Source organism: Melospiza melodia, chromosome 1 (assembly GCF_035770615.1).
Source record: "Melospiza melodia melodia isolate bMelMel2 chromosome 1, bMelMel2.pri, whole genome shotgun sequence".
NCBI lineage: Eukaryota > Metazoa > Chordata > Aves > Passeriformes > Passerellidae > Melospiza > Melospiza melodia.
This window is the reverse complement of record NC_086194.1, coordinates 36,187,420-36,207,782: the sequence shown is the minus strand read 5'-3', so window position 1 is coordinate 36,207,782 and position 20,363 is coordinate 36,187,420. Positions and strand designations below refer to the sequence as shown.

Below are 20,363 nucleotides of genomic sequence, written 5' to 3'. Positions count from 1 at the left end.
GAGAAATATTTTATCTTGTACTGATCTTAATCAGATCTTTGATCACTCTTGTGTACTTACAGAGTCAGCAAATCCAAAAATGTATGGACAGGAAAGTAGGTCCTCTTTGGAACCTCTCACCTCATTTAACACTTGCCTAATTCATTGCAAAATAACCCATCCATTTGGTGGTTCTGATTTTATATATTCTGGAATTAGTTTATCTGGTCACTCTAAAAATCATCAATGGGGTGATACATGACTCTTCCACATGCCAAATTAATCAGGAACCATTGGGAATTTGCTTGATAGAGATTACTGCTACCCTGCATTTTTGAATTTCTCCTGCAAACCTGTTAAGTCTGTCGTGGGTTTCCTGTGATGACTTTGAATAACAAGGATTCGGACCTGCAAATTTTGCTGCAAATACCAGAACAGCTTCAGTTCCAGCTGGATGGCTCCCTTTGGTGCTGTGGGGTAGCTGAAATGTCCCAGTAGAGCTCACCAGTGGCACTGAGGGAAAGTCTCATGAGGGTGACATGAGGTCTGCTGGGACAGTAAAATATTGACCTTGCTTTTGTAGACACAGACTTTTCAGATACCCTGACAAAGGTATTCTTACAATTAACAGTGATGTGAATATATTCTCATTATCAATACTCAAAAAAAAAACAAAATTAAAGTGTGGGGCAGGAGAGCTGAGAGGAATAGTAAATACTGTAGAATATTTTCCATTTGGCTTTTCATTGATATTTTCCATTTGTTTTTTCATTGCAGTTCCCCAAGCAGGCCTACCAATTGGAAAGTAAGCCAGATCTAATTTGCTTGTATTCCTTTTTAAAATTTGGTGTTTTCCTGGAAATTTTCATGGAGTTAAATAGCTCAGTTTTGACTCTGTTTATAATCTAACAGGCTGTTGTGTTCTGAGTCTTGTGTCCACAGAAGTGTTCATCTTAAAATTACTGCGGGATAATGTGTTTTTAAAAAATCCAAATGCATTATAAGCTCTTTCCTCTGAAATTAATTTACCTGCCCCTGAATATCTCCTGTTTATACTGAATTAATACTTATTTAATCATGTAGCATCCTCTTACCCAACTTTCTTTTCAAAAATGACTAAACCTGGGGCCAAAATCTAATTGAGAGTATATCTTCAAGTAACACAACTAACACTGCTTGTCTGGTTATACAACCTCTGTTACATTTCTGGCTGCTTTAATATTTATTTAGTTTTGTCAGTAAAGCTAAAAACAATTTAACAGACATCTGTGAAAAATCACAGCATTTTCTAAATAGGGGATTTTGATTTAATAGAGACCAAAAGAATAGTGGGGAGTTACACTATATATTATCTTCCAAATGAAAAACATGTATCATTTGGAAGTATCTTCTCTTTATCTAAAATATATAATATTTCAAGCTAGGAAAAAGATAGAAAGATGAAAGTCACTAGGATACTTAATCTAATTTAAAATATTAAGTGCTTTGTATCTTTGACTGCCTTTTGAAGAAAAGAAATATCATTGATACAGTCAAGAAATGAGAACATCTGAAACACGGTAATATATGAACTTTAGAGACAGGATTAGGAAAAATCCCTTTCTAGATTTAAAAAAACCAAGCCAACTTGGCACACAGTATCATTCTAAATAAGATTTTATAAGAAAGTCTAAACCATCTCTTGGAACAGAAGGGGAGAATGCATGTGAAGCACTGGCGATGTAAAATGACAAGAAACAGAAAGCAGCAGGTAATATTTGAATAAAGCCTTCAAGCATTTCTAAAGCTGTCTGTCCTTTTCCGTATATATAATGCAAAGTGTTTTGTATAAAATACATACAGGCATGACCTGCCAAGAGGATTTTGGTTTCCCTGGAGACTATCAGTTCTCAGTTGCAGGGGTTGGCTTGGGGAATAAGAGCTATCTTGATAGATCCTAACCTTTCTTCCTGAGGTTATTGGATATGTTGATAAAGATAAATCTTCCTGTGGAAGACTGAATTTATAAAATTCAAATTTTTAAAATGTTCTGTCTAGACTCCAGCTTTTTCTCCTGGCATATATTTATTGTATGAAGCAATTACCTTGTTTTTTGGGGAAAAAAAGAGAAAACCTTGATGGTAATACTTTGGTGTGCCAAGTCATTGATTTTAATCACAGTTATCAGTGTGTTGTGAAAAACGTGCATGAGATCATAGCAAGTGCATTCAGCCACAGTTACTACTTAGTTGACTTACTTCTCTTCCCTTTTCCTCAAATGTTTGAAATCCTCTTGTCATTTTTCAGTTTGGAAACTAGGCTTCAGTCAGATTTGTAGTTTATAACTACCTTGTGAGTATAGAAAGAAATCCCATATAATGAATGCAGACTACTTCTCTACAATCTCTGCTTGGTTAAAACTGAAAACAGTAATCTCAAGGTTGTTCTCAGTTGGTTTGGATGGAAATTCATAGATGGGTATATGTACCTTCCTGCTTTTGACTTCCTTAAAGAATCAGCATATGCAGCATTTTATTGACAATAGGATATAGTGATTTGGAAAGCTAAGAAATGCTAAAAATTCCATTTCAGAGGAGATTTTTCTCATCCAGCAAAGTATACCATAAAATGAATAAATTCTGCATAATTTGAAACTTAATAAAGTAGACAATTTTGTACTCATCTGAGGGTATTATCTATGCTTTTTACAGGTTTTTTTTTCCTTACTTCAATGCTATTTTCTTACTGCTTGCTTTTTGTAAAATTTGTAAAGCAACCAGTGCTACTTTATTATATTCTGCAGTTCTAAAATCTGAAAAGAAAATTTGCCAGAAATAATGGAAAGAACATTGAGGTGAAGCATAAAACAGAGAGGAGAAGGAAAGAAAAAGGAGGGGTTATGGCTGGGGAAAAAGACAGAATTTTAAAGAGTATGGGAGAGAATGAAGGTTAGGTAGACTGCAGAGTTTGCTGTGAAACTTGCCAGTATTCATTATTGTTGCTGCTAAGAAAAATTACAGGCACATTTGTTAGAGAGGGGTCAAAGCAAAAAGTATGCATCAGCCCTCCAGCTTTTACAATGCCACCAACTTGTAAGATATCAGAAGATCTCTTCATCGAGTTGCACTATTTTTTGCTCATTGGGTAGCTCCCCTTACTCTCCTTTTTAAAGTATTTGATAAGTGGCTGCTTGCTGTGAGAGACATGACTTGCTGCACTGCTGGTGGAAGTGATGGGAAGTCCTGTTTCACTGCTGCTTAAGCTGTTGAAGAGAACAGCAGTCAGCGTTAGACTTTGGCAGCTGAAGTATGGCCATCAACAGATTCATTTTGTGTCTGAACCACATTTAGGAGAGGGAACCAGTACTTTGGGGGCTGTGGGGGGATGGGAATACATGTGTATCAGCATGCTGGTCCCTCCTGTACTTCAGAATTAAACCTTTCTCTCCTCTGTAGTTCAATGCAATACTCATCTTTAGGAACTTATGCAGTCTCTAACAAGTCTATATGGATAAAATGTAACTTTGAACACTTCCTCTGTTTTGTTGGACATAATTGGCATTTCCTTGGTTTTGTGATATGTAAATTACCTGTCTTTGTTGTCTCTTTGTCTCTGTGTTTGGTCTGGATCAATTTAGGGAGTAGAACCAAGGAGGAGGGAATGGCAAATAGAAAAGATAGCATTTTGAAGAGCTGTTCAAGTGCAGAAGGGATAGGATTTCCTAGGTTTATTTCTGTGCAAGTTTAAAGGAGAAGTCCCTCCCCTTTTCCACTGTTTTTAATTTTTCTTTTTGCACAGTCATTAACCCTTTTAACCTCTAGTAGGTGGTCTTCTGTTTGCTCATTTTGTATAATTCTGCCCACAGGCTAATGGGTATAAGCTGTGAGTTGTTTAAGAAGTGCTTGTTATTTTTTTTTAGGTTGCTAAACTTCTGTTTAGTCATTGTTTTTAACTTAGTGGAGGAGATAGCTTGGGTATTTCCTTTTTTTTTCTGAAACACCAGAAGTGAAGCCGTCCCATGCATAACCACATCATTGTGGCAAATATACCCTGTTCTTAGGATACTTACCTTATACTTGAAAGACACAGAAATGAACCTTTGGCTGGGCAACAAGCAAGGTAACTCACAGATGCAATGAGATTGGACAACACATTTGATCAGATAAGTTCATGTAGTCTCATTGCATCTGTGAGTTATCTTAGTACTTTGTCAGTTTGGCTAATGCATGTATCTGCTTTTTGCTAAAGGGAAGAAAAGAGTGTTGGTGTATATCTGTGTGTACCTTCATACATGTATATGTACATTTCTATGTATTTACATGCTTTCTGAAGGTGTATATGCAGTTTCACAGTCTTTCTGTGGATTTTGTCCCCTCTACCACTTTAAGATAAAGTGCTTTGCTTTTGAATATCTTTAACTTCCATTATTACATTTTCACTAAAAGTAAATAGTAGGAGCTTATTGAACAGACACCTTCATTTATGAAGCACTGACTGCTCTTGCATATCCATCCTTACTTTCTTTTATGGGGACATTTATTGTATTTGTCTTCAAGATTGAAAGAAAAAACACTGAGAATGTAATTTAGAATAACTGAAAAATCCATGAGTTCTATTAACATCCAGTATCTTGCCTCTGTTAACAGTCTGAGGAGTAATGCGCCAATACTATCTTCTCTTTGAAATTAAGGAACCTATAATATGCACCTCATGGAAGCTCAAGCTCTGCTCAAAAGGAGGGGAGACAGTAGTACAGCTTGTATAGTTGTTGCTCCAAAAGCTTGAGCTATTAGCTCATTGAATTCTAGAATTAGTGTCTTTCAGGTAATTCAAACCATGTTATAGTGTCACAAGCACCATTATATTTTCTGCTAGGTTAGTTTTACTGCTTTAACATCTGTTGGGTAGGTTTTAGTTCAGAAACAATTATTGGGAACTCATCACAAAACTTGCTAGAAATGTATTTTCTGTTTTATGTTCTTTAAGTTACATTACTGGTAGGTTTGTCTTTATTTTCATTAGAAGTACTTTGATGGCTTTGTGTTGGTAGCAAGAAATTATTTGTGGGTTGAATGAGGAAAGAATAATTATAGTTAAGTGAGAGTAGCATGGTTGCATTGTTCTGGCCTACAAATAATTTGTGCTGCATGAAAGAGTTCCTTAGTGTTTGTAACAAAGAATGAAAAATTTACAATCCATGGCTTAATATTTTTTTGTGTGTGTGAGAGTGACACTGAATGGAAATAACCTTCTCTCAGGATGAGTCTGCAAGTGTTTTGAGAATATTCAAGTACCAGTTTGCTGTCTCCCTCCAGAGTAACAAATTGGCCTTAGCAAGCCTGAATAGTTGGAAAGGATCATGATCTGGATTCCTTCAGCTGTTCCAAACTAACTGCTGAATAAGTCAGTGAAAAGTGCCTTAAAAACTTTCTTATTTATAGTACAGAGAGGGGATATTTTCCAGTCTGTTCTGCATTATAAGAAAAAAGCCAACACTTCACAATAGGTTGTTACCCTGCACCTTCCTTCACTTAGATTGTGATGATCCCCAGCTCTCTGAGGGGGGCTATGGTACCATTCAGCCCTCAGGGCCTGCACAGAGAAACCTAAGGACTCTGGCAAACCAAAGGTGGCCTACAGGATGGTCCTTCATTTAGCAGTCAGTGCTCAGCTCACCCAAACCAGCTGCTCCTAGACACACTGGTTTGTTTGTGTATCCTGGTTGTTGTGACTGTGCACCTTCTGTCAATGCAGTTCTACCTTCCATCAGGAAATCGCAACTCCAGTAATACAGGTAATTCCAAAATTTCAAGTGGAGTGGAAATTCATAGAAACACTGAAAATAATGTGCTTATTTAACCACTTTGATCTTGTAAAACATGAATACATTACATTGATTTCTGAACATTATCCAAATTAAAACCTTTGCTGCAGTTGATGTGTTCTTACCAAATGTTTTAAGGTAGGTGAAACTGCATCTTCTCAGGGTAAACTTTTTAGTTAAATTTCTTTGACTGGTCCTAATACAGTGTTTTGCTCTTCTAGAAGTTAGTCTACTGTTGATTTGATTTCTTTAAATTAGATTAAAGTTGCTGGAAAGAAATTGATATTGAATTAAGGAACAGCAGTCCTCATACTAAATAGAGGAAGCGTGCTTGCCTTGCAATTCTACAGATGACCAGGACTGTTATAAACAGTCATAAATGTGCTCACAAAGTGCCCTGTGTGAAAACATGGAAGATTTTCTGGACTTGAGTGCTCTCCTACGTGCTCTGTGTAATGCAGGAAAGAGATTTGGGTGCTTTGGAAGGACAGGAGCACAAAAATTGTGCTGAGTAGGGAGGTGCATGGAGGTAGGGAGTAGGAGTGACAAAGTATGTAGTGTGCCTGAATGTTTGCTTCTTTATAGCTCACAGGCTCAGTCCTGCTCAGAGGCAACCATGTGGCTTTGGGCCCTCAGTGAGGAGGGAGAGCTGCACTGAGGTCACCCCTGTGGCCCTTCTGTCAGGAACTTCCCTCGTCTGAGGAGGGCTCCATGGACCCTGGGCTCCCCTAGGGAGGAGACAGGAGGACATAATTCTTTCTGTGAGTGACCTGAAGTGCCTGTAGTTTGGTGGAACAACCTGCGAGATTTGTGATGCTGGACAGAGGAGGTACAAGAGGAGCATGAGTAGGTCCATAGTTCACTGGCTATGGGTGCCTCGAGCAGGGATTGCTCACAGGAATGGCCATGGATTGGGAAACAGTCTCATCCTGCACTTTGTAAAAGAAAGCAGTTGAACCTGTATTTCTTGAAGGGTCTGAGCCTGATAACACGTTAGGCCTGGTCATATGACATGGAGTGCAAGTTTGTGGATGACAGCAGGCTGAGTGGTGCAGGTGACACACCAGAGGGATGTGGTGCCATGCAGAGGGACCCTGCACAAGCTAAAGGAGTTGGCTCGTGTGAACGTCATGAGGTTAAAGGAGCCAAATGCCAAGTCCCACACTTGGGTCAGTGCCACCCCGAGTACCAGCATGAGCTGGGGATGCAGGGATGGAGAGCAGCCTGCTGGGAAAGGCCTGGGGATGCTGGGGATGAAGAACTGGAGGTAACCAAGCAGTGTGTGTTCGAAGCATCCAAAGCAGAGTGGCCAGCAGGTCAAGGGAAGGGGTTCTGCCCTTCTCCTGTACTCTGGTGAGACCCAAGCTGCAGTGCTACATCCAGCTCTGGGGCCCCAGCAGGGAAGGACATGGACCTGTTGAAAGCTGCTCACAGGGCTGGAGTACCTCTCCTGTGATGAAAGACTGAGACAGTTGAGCTTGTTCAGCCTGGAGAAGAGAAGGCCCCAGAGTGACTTTATTGTGGTCTTTCAGTACTTAAAGGAGGCTTGCAAGAAAGATGGAGACAAACATTTTGGTAGGGTGTGTTGCAGTAGGAGGAGGAGTGATAGTTTTAAGCTAAAAAGATAGATTTAGATTGTACTTTAGGAAGACATTTTTTTACAATGGGGATGGTGAAACACTGGAACGGGTTTCCCAGAGAGGTGGTGGATGCCCCAACCCTGGAAACATTTGGGATCAGGTTGGATGGGACTCTGAACAACCTGATCTGTTAGAAGAGGTCCATGGGCCTTGCTGTGGGAATTGGAGCAGATGATCTTTAAAGAGCCTTCAACCCAAACCATTCTGTGATTTTATGAAATAGGAGTAATATGGATGCAGCTACCAGGTAACTGAGTTGCTACATCACTTAATAGTGTGAGTCTGTTGAGTTTGCCAATCTGCCTTTGTTTCAGACCACATGATGTGTCACACCTTGAGCAAAGTGTTTTCTTCTGTACCTGGTGTGGACAGAGAATGTGTGCAATCTATGTAGACCCAGATTTGATCTTTGGTTGTTTTAATGCAAAGGCAGAGGGACTGGAACTAGCTGATCTTTCAAGTCCCTTCCAACCCAAACTATTTTGTGATTCTATGAAAAAGGCTTATTTAATGTTCCATAATAAATTGAGGAACATTTAAAATGCAGATGAACATGAAAACTTTAAAAGGTAACAAGGAGTGGTTAAAAGGAGTCTCCATTATTTTTGTGGAACATTTTCACCTGTAATGTGAACTGTCATTAAGGGCTCCATCCGCCTTTAGCAGCTGTGTCTGAAATAAGAGCATAAAGGCTTAATCAGAAAAACATGTTGAAAAATGAAGACCAAAAAATCCCAACACTTAATTGTTGTGATAAGCAAACTAAGCTAATGTTACAGGGTAGTAGATAGACAGGATAATAGAAATTTAAAGTAGAACTATATGCTTTCTCTTTTAAATAAAGTATTAAGGATAAGAAACCAAGAAACCAAGACCCAAATTTGACCTCAGATCTGACCATTTCAGTAAAGAGAAATTAAATAAATGCCATGTTGGCATTTAACGTTTCAGCTTTTCTGGGGCATAGCTATCATTCACATAATAGGAGATAAAAAAATAATAAAGTTCATTTTATCTTTGTCTTAAATGTAAGTGTCAGGAAGAGGAAGTTGCTGTTTATCAAATAGAATAGAGTTAAAATCATGTAATTCTATTGAGTACATATATTATATAAAGATGTCTTGTATTTGATGATGGGTATCATTAAGCATGGGCTAATAGGTAAATCCAGGGATTATTTTATAAGGCATACTATACTTTTCTTTCTTACAGTGTTGGTTTACAGCATCTCAAAGGTACCCAAATCTATTGTTATTAAAACAATCACAAAAATCAGGCTACTTTTTATAGACTGTAGCTGTAACTCCCTTAGTATTTGATCAGGAGGTGTCTCCCTCATTAGTGTGGACTATAGCACAGTTGTCAGAGGTCACATGAGATGCTTCAGTTTAAAGCCAGTCAGTGGCTGTTTGTTCTTGGTGGTAGAAGCCCTGGATGATCCACTGGGAGGGAAAGAGGAGCTCCTTAACACAGGAAGAAGCCCTCTTCAAAATCTGTCTTCCCAGTCTTGTTTCTCAGCCTGCTCTTAGTCCCTCGGGATCCTGGTAGTAGTCTATGCCTCCGTTCTCTTTTTCCCATAAATTGCTTTTTGGAGCTACAGAAATGACCACTTTCAAATACACATGAAAACCTGTAGATTTTTATGGAAATTCGCTCCTCTTAGTGATTTCTCTGTGGTAAGATGAGGGTAAGCGAGAATATCTGGTCAAGTTTTTCCATTAGCAGCAAAGAATGCACAAGTCCCTAGACCCAGGAAAGTCACCTTACAGATATCAGTTGTATAACACAAACTTTTTTTCTTTTTAAAGAGTCTGTGAAGTTGCAGTCTTCTGTATGTATCAGGCAACAATCTAATTTATCTGGTGATCCAGTCCAAAGGCAGCTAGCACTGCTATCTCCACATTCAGCCTTAACCAAAATGAAGAATGTGTCTTCATTCATTTACATTTAAGTTTCTTACACACTCATCTAAATGATAAAGAAAGGAATCTTCTGAGGCCACATTGAGAAATACAACAATAAATGTGCAAATATGGACCAGAACCTAAAGCTTAGAGCCACTGCAGTTCAAAAGCAAAAAAGAGGCTGATAAAAGAAGTCAGCATTATCTTTTGGCAAAATAAAGGCTTATAAGCACTGGTGTTATACAAGTTTTTATTTAGTTTTTCATTTGCTCTTTTACCTTAAACTAGTCCTGCTTGTACACAATTCTGGGCTTCCTTTTACTTCTAAAATGATATAGTTAGAATTCTCTTTAACAACTAAACCAAGCATTTTAATATATTTTACTGGAAATTAGGTAAGGCTTTCTGAAAATGTTAGCATTTTTCTAAGGTAAAGTAAGGAAAGTCTAGATTGACAACTGATTTGATAAATTAGATGTTTCCAAGTAGGCCAAACTTACAGGTATGCACTGTAGAGGAATTAGCTGAAGAAATAATTGAAATTTTATAGTTTAAGATTGAAGACTGTTGAAGAATGAATACAACTCTGTAGCAAAATGTGATGTCCTTTTTTAACCTACATTGAAAGAGTTTTGTGAGATTGTTAGCTCGACTTAATGCCCAGAAAGATACTGGAAAAAATGTGTTATGAAATACCCAGAGGATGATGTGTAGCAGGGATTTCTGGGGAGGAATCTGCACAACTCAAACCAGTTGGAGAGTAACAAGAATGCACAGCACAAGTCTGTAGGTCCAGAAAACTCATAGACCTTGTGGGCATCAGTTGTGTAACAGGAACTTGTCTTTCTGCTGTGAAGGATCTCTAGTCTGAGGAGAATTTAGCAGTAGTTCAGTGTCAAACCAAAAAGATGTATTAGCTGTAAGGCTTAAAATTGTTCTGGTCAGAGTCTGTTAAAATTCATGGTTTCCATTAACTATTACAGCAATGACTGCTGAGTATGTTTATTACAGTTTGCCAGTCTGAGAAGTGCTGTTCATTCTGTGAAAGTCAGAACCCAGAATGGCCCTTGAGAACTGAAAGGAAAAATCCTAAAATTCACAAAGAACAGGAAAATTGGCCTCTGTTAGTTATGGGGAGAAGAATTTCCTTTGTTTTTTTTTTTCCCCTGGGATGATGTAAACTGACATAAGATGTAGTAAGTGTTAAGAGTTTTCCATTCTACAGAGCAGTGGTGAGGCTTGTGCTGGATCACTGTGGTCAAAATTAGGTACTATACTTGAAGAAAACTGTGGACAGTTGAAGAGAATCAGGAGAGAACATCAAAAGTTACTTAGAAATAAAGAATACAGGAGAACAGGAGCATTGAAAGGAGTGAGCTTATACAGTATAAAGAAAGTAAGATTCAAGCATGAATGGTGTTAGGAGTTATGAAATGCTGTTGCAGAAAAGGAATACTCTTGTGGGGAAGTAGCAATCATGAATTTAGGAGAGGGAAATTTAGGCCACGTGCTAGGAAAGGGTTTTAAGTAGGAAGAATAGAGAAGTGCTGAAAAATGACTTCAGGGGCTTGTGGAATTTCCATTACTAAAGGTTTTTAAAAATAGATGAGAAAAACGGAGAAACAACTAAACTAGAACTGATCCTGCCTCTAGGTAGCAGGATGAACTAGCTGGATGATCCCACCCATTTCTATTTTCTATTAAGTTTCTTTTTTAATCAAGTTACATCCCAAGGCTCAAATTACATGCATTTCCACACTTTTTCCTCATGTTTAGCTTTTAGGAGGAAGCAGCCAGTCTCCCATGTTAATGACTAGACTTTTTACTAATCTTACTCAAGCTATCCTCAGAAGAATCCTGATGCTACATACATACTCCAGGCGAGCATCAGTTTTCATAGGGGATGGTTAAAAATTGGAGCACTCTGAGCAGAATTAACAGTACTGAGTAGTGTTTAGTCATTCCATTGTATCCAAGTAAACCCCTCATTTAGAAATTAATTACTTGCAGTGTAGTCAAAAATATTTGGAGTCTCTGAGTACAAGAGGAAAAATGGAATTCTCTAAAATCTGGGTTTCCCTATTTTTATCCCCAGTAGGCTCCAGTAAGTAACTGTTTGGTTTATTATTTATTATGCATTATTCATTGTGCCGTCTCTTTTTATGACTCTGAAGTGATTTGTATGCTGTTGTAGAAGGTAGAGCCCTGTTGTCTGTCAATGTGCATGTTGCTTGGATCTCATTTTATTTGTAAAAATAATAAAAAATTCTACATCTTAAACTCCTGGTCAAAAAGTTCCATTATTCCCTTCTAGAACCTGGTCTTACATGAGGAAAAAAACATACTAAGCAGATCTATTCTATTATTATTTAAATTATTCCTTGGTGTTATTTGGTTTGAATATTTATTAGTTTTTTGATAACTCCTTAAATTATTCATAAAGGGTAGCCATAGAGTTTGATGGAAAAAGCAGTATACAATGAAACCTTATTTTGCATTGCCCACTTATTTCATACAAACTATTCTCCAGTGCTTTTTTTTTAGCAAAGGCTTGGAAGGTGCTGGCAGCATTTGTTGTGTTTCTTTCCGCATCCCCTCCCTCCTGGTTTCTTTAGTGGGAGGGAAGAACACCCAGGACCTCACCACCCTGTATGCCCTGGTGTGGTTTTGCTGACATAATAAATATCCTCCAAGCGAGATGGAAATGAAGAGGCAAAGGTCAGGAAAGAGAGATGTCGTTTCCCATAAAATATGAAAAGTGTATGAGGAATTACTGATGCAGAGAAGAAAGAAATAAAAGATTGTTTTAGGTGATTTATGGGATTTTCTTTTGAATCCCACAAGACTCCAAAGAAATAAGGGCAATTGCTATACTGACTGAAATATCCATGTGTATGTCAAGTGTCTGACAGGAGTCAGCAACAAACACTTGACAGGATGGCATAAAACCTTGCAGTAAGCAGATTGGGGAAGGATTATTTTCATATACTATGTCTCATCCTCACCTCTAATATGTATGGGTTTGCTTAAACCCTGAGGTATAAGATTTAGTGTTTATTCTAAAAGGTTTCTCATTGCTATAGGTATGCATCACTCAATGTTCCTATTATCAATATACCTACAAAATTATCTTCAGACATTTTGGCAGATACTTGGTCTCATCAGCACCTTGCATCAGAGATATCTTAGTCTGATTTTGTGTAGATTGATACTTCTTTTTATAGCTTTTGAATTTGACATGTTCTGCCTTCATTGACTCTTTTCTCTTGTTTTGTTTTTTTGACTCATGGCTTACTCTTCTTTACTTGCATTACTGTGACAACTACTAAAACCTAGAATATCTTTTGACCAACTGCTTTGTTTTTATTAAATTCTTCGACTAATCTCTGCCAGGCTGTGTAGTAGATTTGGCATTTTAATGTATCTAATTTCTTGTTTAATTGCACGAGTCTCTTGTGTAATACAAGTCCTTCGCCAAGACAGCCTGCTTAAAATATGAAATACAAAATGGGTCTCAGGAAAGGTCAGTTTTGGTGTTCATATTGTAGATCAGTGTGAAGCTTACTTGACTCTGAAGAGTCTGGATTTTAAAATACATGATAGTCTAGTGTCAGATTATTGACCATTTTCTTTTTGTTTCCAGCTGAGCTGCCAGGATCATCTGCAATCAAGCTCTCCTCCTTGTATGATCTTCCAGCTCAGCTGGAAGAATTGTACCAGCAGGGCTTTGTCTTGGCTGCTGTCCACCCTTTTGTGCAACCAACTGATGAAAAAGAGAAAACTCCCCAGGAACAAATCTTCAGGGCCGTGCTTATCAAGAAAACAGAAAGGTAAAGCACTTCCAGTGAACTGGGATAAAAATAGACAATGTGATTTCCTGCTGAGTTTTGACCCACATCAGGAAATTATAGCAGAGTTTACTGTGCAAGACTTGATTTTTTTTTTTTTGTGGGCTTGAATAGGCTTAACATGTTCTTCATGTTTACAATTTGTCTGCAGTTTGGCAGGCGACTTGGAGAATAACAAGTTGAAATATGCTCTGTATTTTGGGATGTGTTGTCATGAGAGGCAAACAAACAAGCCCTATGCATGACAGTTTGTGAGGATGGTCTTGTTGGTACCCTTTAAAAATTTATTAGATTAAATTATGACAGGAGAATTGTTTGCTTAGAAAAGGCATATTTTGTGTTTAGATGGTTACAGTTAACACAATTACTTTGAGAACGCATACTTCTTAAATTTATGTGTAGAATTTAGGCCCTGCTTTCCTCTAAACAGTACAAGTTTTAGTCAGTGCAAACTCCATAAATAAAAAGATTGCTTTCCTGCTTTTTGCACTTATTAAAATGCATTAAGAATATCTTACATAAAATCTGAAGATAGATAAAGAAACAGGAATTCTGATCTTTTATGATTTAATTTGATTTCTAAAAAAAAATCTATAGGATGTGCTGTTAAATAGCCCAGATGAAAATTGAAATGTGGATATTTGTACACATATGATTTTTAGTTAATGATTTAAAACCTAATTTAATATTATCTGACCATCCCCAATTCTGCAGCTACCTGTATTGTTGCAGCCATTCTCTCCAGTTTCCTACACCAGCTGCATTCCCCAGTCCAGCCCTTCTTACCATGACCAATTCTGAAGGCTGGCAGATAATTAAACCTCCATCTGGCAATCCTGGTCCCTCTCTTTGTGCTGATGCTTGAAGAAAAGGATGTAGCTGGTTTATACGGTGGACTTGAGTGATGGTGGGCTGAGACTGCTTGGTTTTGGGGCCTTGTCTTCCCTGCCTGCACATGCTGCAAGCAATGAAAGTGTTTACATGCATGAGTTTGTAACGCTAAATAAGTGCTTAAGGACTTCTGTTGGTTAGGGGTCTTGAGGGTTCAACATCTTCTAGGTCTGAGCTCTGAAGGCCTGTCAGGGAAGAGCCCATTCCTTCTCACTGATGTGGTCCTCAAGCCAGAGTGCTCAGTGTCACTGCTCTCACACTGTGTCCAGTAGTTCACTTCTGTGCAGAGGGATTGTGGAGGAGTACAAAATATTAATTGCCTGCTCACTCACTTGGGTGCCAGTGTCACAGGCTTTAGACAGCTGTAAACGACTGTACAAAACTGAAGACAGGAGAGAGTCCTGAACCAATTATATTTCCTTTTACAGTCACAGTCCATTTCTCTGCATTTTCTTATCTGTCATTTTTGACTGCCTAGGGAAGCGGAAGGGACGTGGTGAAGCGGGAAAAAAACGGGTACCAAAAGGGAAATTACATCAGTTTGATGTTTCATGTAGCTTAGATGTTCCTGAGTTTGGCTGAGAGTATGGAAGCAGCTTCTCCCATAGTGTGTGAGTACAACAAATACTTGCATTGCCAAGTGTGATGAAGAGAGTGGGTGTTGCACAGATTTCAGATAACTATGGCCTGCATAGAGACCACTTGTATCTGAACTGCAAGTTCATGTCATTCCACAAACAGCTGGGGACTGAAAATATCTAACAGAATGAAGAAAAAAGACCTACTGTAATTGTTTTAATTAACCTTTCTCATCACACTGCTGATAATGATGAAATTATATTTTTCCCCCTGAGGACTGTCAGGTGTCTTGTCATCTCAAGGCAGTCTCTGTATATCACAGTTAAATCATGGGTAGAAATTAGATCTGCTTAGGCTAAGATCAGATGAATGTTTATTTCTGTCATAAGATTTTAGGAGTAAAAGTAGTCCAGCCACAGTTGTAGGATCACTGGTAACATCATTTATGCTGTGGAGTACAAATCCATCCCTTTGGTGGTATGGTATTTATGGGGAGCCGAGAGTCATAAAAAACTCTGTACCTTGGTGTGGAGCCCATCCTTGGGGGGCCTGGGCACTTCCTGCAGAACACCTGAGGCTGCAGCTCTTTTCTCACTGCAGGTGTTTCACCCCAGGTGGCTCCAACACTCTGCACTTCATCTGTCCATTGTCTGGCAGATACAGAGTGTGTTTTCCACCTTCCTTTTTTTGTTCTCTGAATGGAACAGAAATGAAATTGTTGCATTAGTGCCTACAGTAGTTAATGCCAATTCCATCTATACAGAGACTGAATGCTTGAATTAGTCTTTAGTCAGTGTTGCATCTTTCAGTGTCAGTTTTATGGTTTAAAATTAATACTGTTGATTTGTGCTTTGAGGACTTAGTTTTATAGCTCTGCCCCCCCAAAGGTAGGAACAGGCTGTGCCAGCTACAGCAGGTGAGGGATATCAGGAACACCATGCTGCTGCTGTCAGTGAGATTTGCAGTGCCTGAATTTGCTCAACAATAAAATGGAAAAGGTAGTGCTGAGGCACGTTGTGCATTAGAATTCATGGAAATCACCTGTTAGTGTTATTTTTATCCTATTTTGCCATTGTCGTGTAGCTTCACAATATTCCTAGTGAATTTGCAATGGCATTGTACATTAAGGTGACTTTTAAAGTCACTTTGATAGCTTTCTGTTTAATCTGGTATTGCTGGCTTTGTTATCTTGGCTATGTAATCATTTGTGGTAAATATGGAAATAGGAGTCATTCCTGCTGTAGGACGTTTGAAGACACATCCCTATCATGTACGGAAGGTGTACATGTTGAAAATCAAGGATTATCCACTGAAAGTGTTAGGGAAACTGTGGAATTAAGGGACAGCTTTTTAAAAAATCAACAATGTAATTGTTTGCAGTGCAGAAGGCATCACGTTCAATTAAAGTAAGTGAAATAAATATAGGGGTGTTTAACTCTTTAGAGGCACTGGGCATGAAGGTAGCCTAACAAGTTATTAATAAACTCTGCCACTACTCTCATTAAATTTAATATAATAAATTTAAATATTTCTGTAGCATCTAATGGCATGGTGTACACTAAGCAGTTGATTGGAAAGTGGTTTGAAAGTCACATAGAATATAGTCAGATAAAAGAATAATACATTCAATGCTCATGAATACTTTATTTCCCCCTCTAAATTTCAGTGGACTTAACTCAAAGGCAGTTGTCTGTTCTGTTGTCTGTGCTGAGTTCTGAGGTATGTGGGTTTCTTGAGGAAGAAATCTTGAAGAATCTTGTATCAGTTGTGTGAAGAAAACTCTGAGCCCTGGTTTTTGCAGATTTTTATTTTTTTCTGAATTTAGGGGAAAGCCCCAAGAGTGAAGCGTAGGTGTGGCCTGCTGTTCACACTCCTGCTTGAGAAGAGTAGATTCACACTGATTTACACTTAGAATCTCAGGAAAGGGAATAAAAGCTGGTACCTGAAAAGTGTGAACGTGTGACAGTGGCGCTCTGCTGATGGAAGGAGTGGGGGGAGGTCTGTGTGTTTGGGAGGTCCTGGCTAACCAAGATGAGGAGAATAACACATTCTTACATTCCCCCAGGAGCAGAAATCAGTAGTTCTTTGTGTCTGCAATAACCTTTTTCTCCTTGACCTTTTATTTCCACACTCACTGGCTATTTTTTTTTAACAATCTCTGTGCAGGTATCTTGGGTGCATTCTTATTTTGGACAGCTTGTGGCTGTTGCAGGTTATCTGTTTCCTATAGAGAAATTGCTAAGTCAGCCCCTGTACAAAATTACAACAAAACCATAGCACAAAGCAGCTTTAACTTGTTCCCAGCAATCTGCAGTGTGATACCCCTGTCTGGTATCTTAAAGTTTCAAAATTCAGTGTCAGTTAAAATGTTTTGATGTCCCTTTCTAAGTGTTCAGCACTGGAAAGCAACCTCCATTCTCTTTTACCAGGAAAGGTACAGGATCTGGGGCTCATAAACTGTCTGCTTATAATAGTTTTGACATGTTTGCAGATGCTTTATTGCACCATGATAGAGAAGCAGGGGGTATAAATGGTATTCCAAAGAATTTCTCTCCATTGTTCCAACTGTGTCTTAGGATGTACCATCTACAGGTTTTGCCTTCAGTCAGTAAAGCAACCAACAGGGAAGCATTGCACTGCAGAAGTAGACTAAGTAGTTTAATTTAATCATAATTTTTTTAGAGTTTCTAAATGTTCTAAATTTCTGTTTTGACCTCAAACAGCTTTGCAGCTGTTTTCCCTTTCTGCAAAATAATGAGGTGTCGAGTGTTGTAGAGATTCATTTGATGAGATGATTCTAATTCTATTTCTATAATTCCTGTATCTGTTAGTCCTGACAAATTCAAACTATCATCAGTTGGATAACAACAACTCTATTTATCTGCGAAGGAATATGACAGACTGAGTTCAAAAGTTTAATAGTAAACAAAGATTTTTACAGTTTCCTGATTTTGCTGGTATTTCTCTTTGGTGTTTTCACTTTGGTGAAAGTAGGTACTTTGCATAGATAAAATATATTTTTATTTTGCATATAAATGCATCTCTGTGTGTATGTGTCTATTTGGTTTTCATGTAGGATTTAAGCTTGAAGATGAGAAATGTCTGAATTTGCCTTCATGAGCATTAGGGATCATACAGGTTTGTGTGCAAATGTAGTCTGTGTTGTTGCTCTCAGCAGGCTGATTTTAACTTAATGAAAAGATAATATTTATTCCATGCCCAAGAGTCAACAGTTATCTTCTTTTAGCTCAAAGGACAATGGTTTGAGTTTTGAAGGCTTGTTATCTGTTACAAGTTCAAAGAAATACTTATTTCCTCACAATAACTTCTAACAATGACCCAAAATAAATGTCCTTTCATCTGTATTCTGAAAATTATAAACACTGCACATTAAAGATGCCTGTGTACCAATACATGCCCAAACTTCTCTGAAGAAACTTTATATACTGTCATTAAAAAAAGTTTATAAATTTTACTAACAAATAATATTTATTCCAGTGATAAGATTTCCTATAATAAAGAAAACGCTTAGGTAATAACATTAAAAAAGTGTCACATGGGTTAGATTTGGCTCTTAGCATGCAATATACCTGCTTCTATTTTTATAAAAAATGGTGTGTGGTTTTTGGCTGGGCATCATAAAACCTATGGATTTTTAGTTGTTGAGTTCTTGGTTTTCAGATACTCTAATTTTGCTGGAAATTTAACCTGAAATTGTAGAGATACCAGCTGCTCATGTTAATCACTTTGGTGTGGTTTTACTGTTCTTGTAATGTGGACCAGTTTGTTATGAATGTACAGTTCTATTTGAGTGGTAGAGCTATTCCTGTGTAGTGGAAAATCTCAAAACTCTGCTCATATTCTTAGCATCATCTTAATGAAATAGTAATTTTAGAGCATCTCTGCAGTTTTGCAAGTGTGTTTTGGCATGCTGAGCTCATGGGCATTGGGAACTTCAGGAAGATTAGGACCAAATGTTGGCTTCTTCAGTTCCTTCTTGTATCTGAAAAGGGCTGGAAATCCAGTCTGTAAGGGACACCAAGTTGTCAGCTTTAATAGTTACTGCGTGAGTTACTGGTTTTCCACAGCTGGTTATGGTTTTTCTACCATGAAATGGTGCTTAACAGCAAACAGCTGTGCAGGAAATGACAACCTAGTGAAACAACCATTGTAACATATTTTTGGCCAGTGAATTTCCAATTATAAGTTAAAATCTTATTTATTCAATGTACAGTCTTCTTGTTTAGTGGCACTAGAAGCCCTGTTCAGGATTCAGGATTACACTTATTGGAAGTCTGTGGTCCTCAGCCCTTTCCATATTGGTAAAATTTAAGGGTACCCTCTACCCCCACACCACCAGGCCTGTGAATGCTGACCCTCTGCTCAGCATCAGGTAGTCTGAAATTCCACCTCAACTCTTTGCCATCCTATGATTAAGGTTGTCCATGGTGAGCTCTGAGTTTACCTTCAGTGGCAGAAGAGCCCTTCTCCAGGAAAATTGTTAATGATAAACAAACAATATATAACAAAAACAAATTAAACCCAGGGTCCTTCCTCACTGCAGGGAAAGTGCTGGTGTTGTTCACACTGTCCCTTGTGTTCCCTCTCAGGCATCCCAAACGTGTAGCAGTGAGTACAGGGTGTTGTAGTGAGTCTGGACGTAGCAGCTTCTCCAGTTCATCCTGCCTTCCAGGAAGGGCACAGCATTTGTGTATCCAGGTGTGCTGCTCTCAGAGCTGGACCTTTTTTAATAACCTAGCCATTTTTTTAATCAGAGGAATAAAGGTAATACAAAACACCCAAATGTTTGTAGGATTGAAGGGAGGAAGATTCAGTTTTCCAACTTAGGAGGAGGAAAAGAAAATTAAGAACTTGATGACTGTGCATCCAGAAGAAAAGGAAGATCTTCAGAACTGCTGGAGCTTACATATTTTTTGACTAAACTGATCTCAGCATTTCTCTTTTCTCCTTTTTGTTGAGAAATATTTTATGATGGGAAAGTGAAAATCAGCTTTACATAAACCATTGCTTTAATTTTAAAGTATTTTATATGTTGGACTCCCAGTAACATCCTGTGCTATAAAACTGGTAAGAGACTCCTGGGTATGGATTATTGGGTTATTTCTCACGATTGACATCAGTCTTTTTTCAGAAGAGAGCAGATGAATGCAAGTGCACAGAACTGTGCTCTTAGGACTTTTTCTCTGGCTTCTGGGATCTTGATAGATTTTATGGGGGTCCTGCTTCATAGTTTCTAATGAAAGTGGTCCTAAAAGTAGTCCCATTAAATTAATAAAACTAAGATGATATTAATTTCTGTTAATACAGAATTTAGCTGTATCTATAATTATCACTTTCTCTATGGCTGTACTAATAATATTTGAAGAGTTTAATGAGAGACTTTTATGATATTTATGACTACTTTTTGATACACATATGAAATGCACTGTTTATTGCATAGAGACTGGAAACAATTCCTTGCCCACGTAGCTTTACTCAGAAAATTATTTTTGTGGTCTTTGACATCCACAGGTATTTATTATTTTCACATGAAAAGGTATGGCTTTTTTTCTGTTTGTTTTTGACAGAATAGCAGGCTTTTAAATCTTTCCTAAAAAGGTAAAAACTACCAGTATAAACAAAGACTTGCTTTTAACAAATACAGACATAATTTACTTGAGAGCATGTATACTTCTTGGAAATAGAGAGTCTTTCTATT

General features: G+C 38.0%; 1 protein-coding gene across 1 annotated transcript in view; it reads left to right on the top strand.

Annotated features, from left to right (window-relative positions):
* RFTN1 (raftlin, lipid raft linker 1) overlaps window positions 1–20,363 on the top strand; it is a 94,219-nt gene that overhangs the window by 27,180 nt on the left and 46,676 nt on the right. The window contains exon 3 of the mRNA XM_063154101.1: window positions 12,970–13,156. Within this exon, the coding sequence (XP_063010171.1) occupies window positions 12,970–13,156 (187 nt within the window). The remainder of the gene's footprint in view (window positions 1–12,969; window positions 13,157–20,363) is intronic.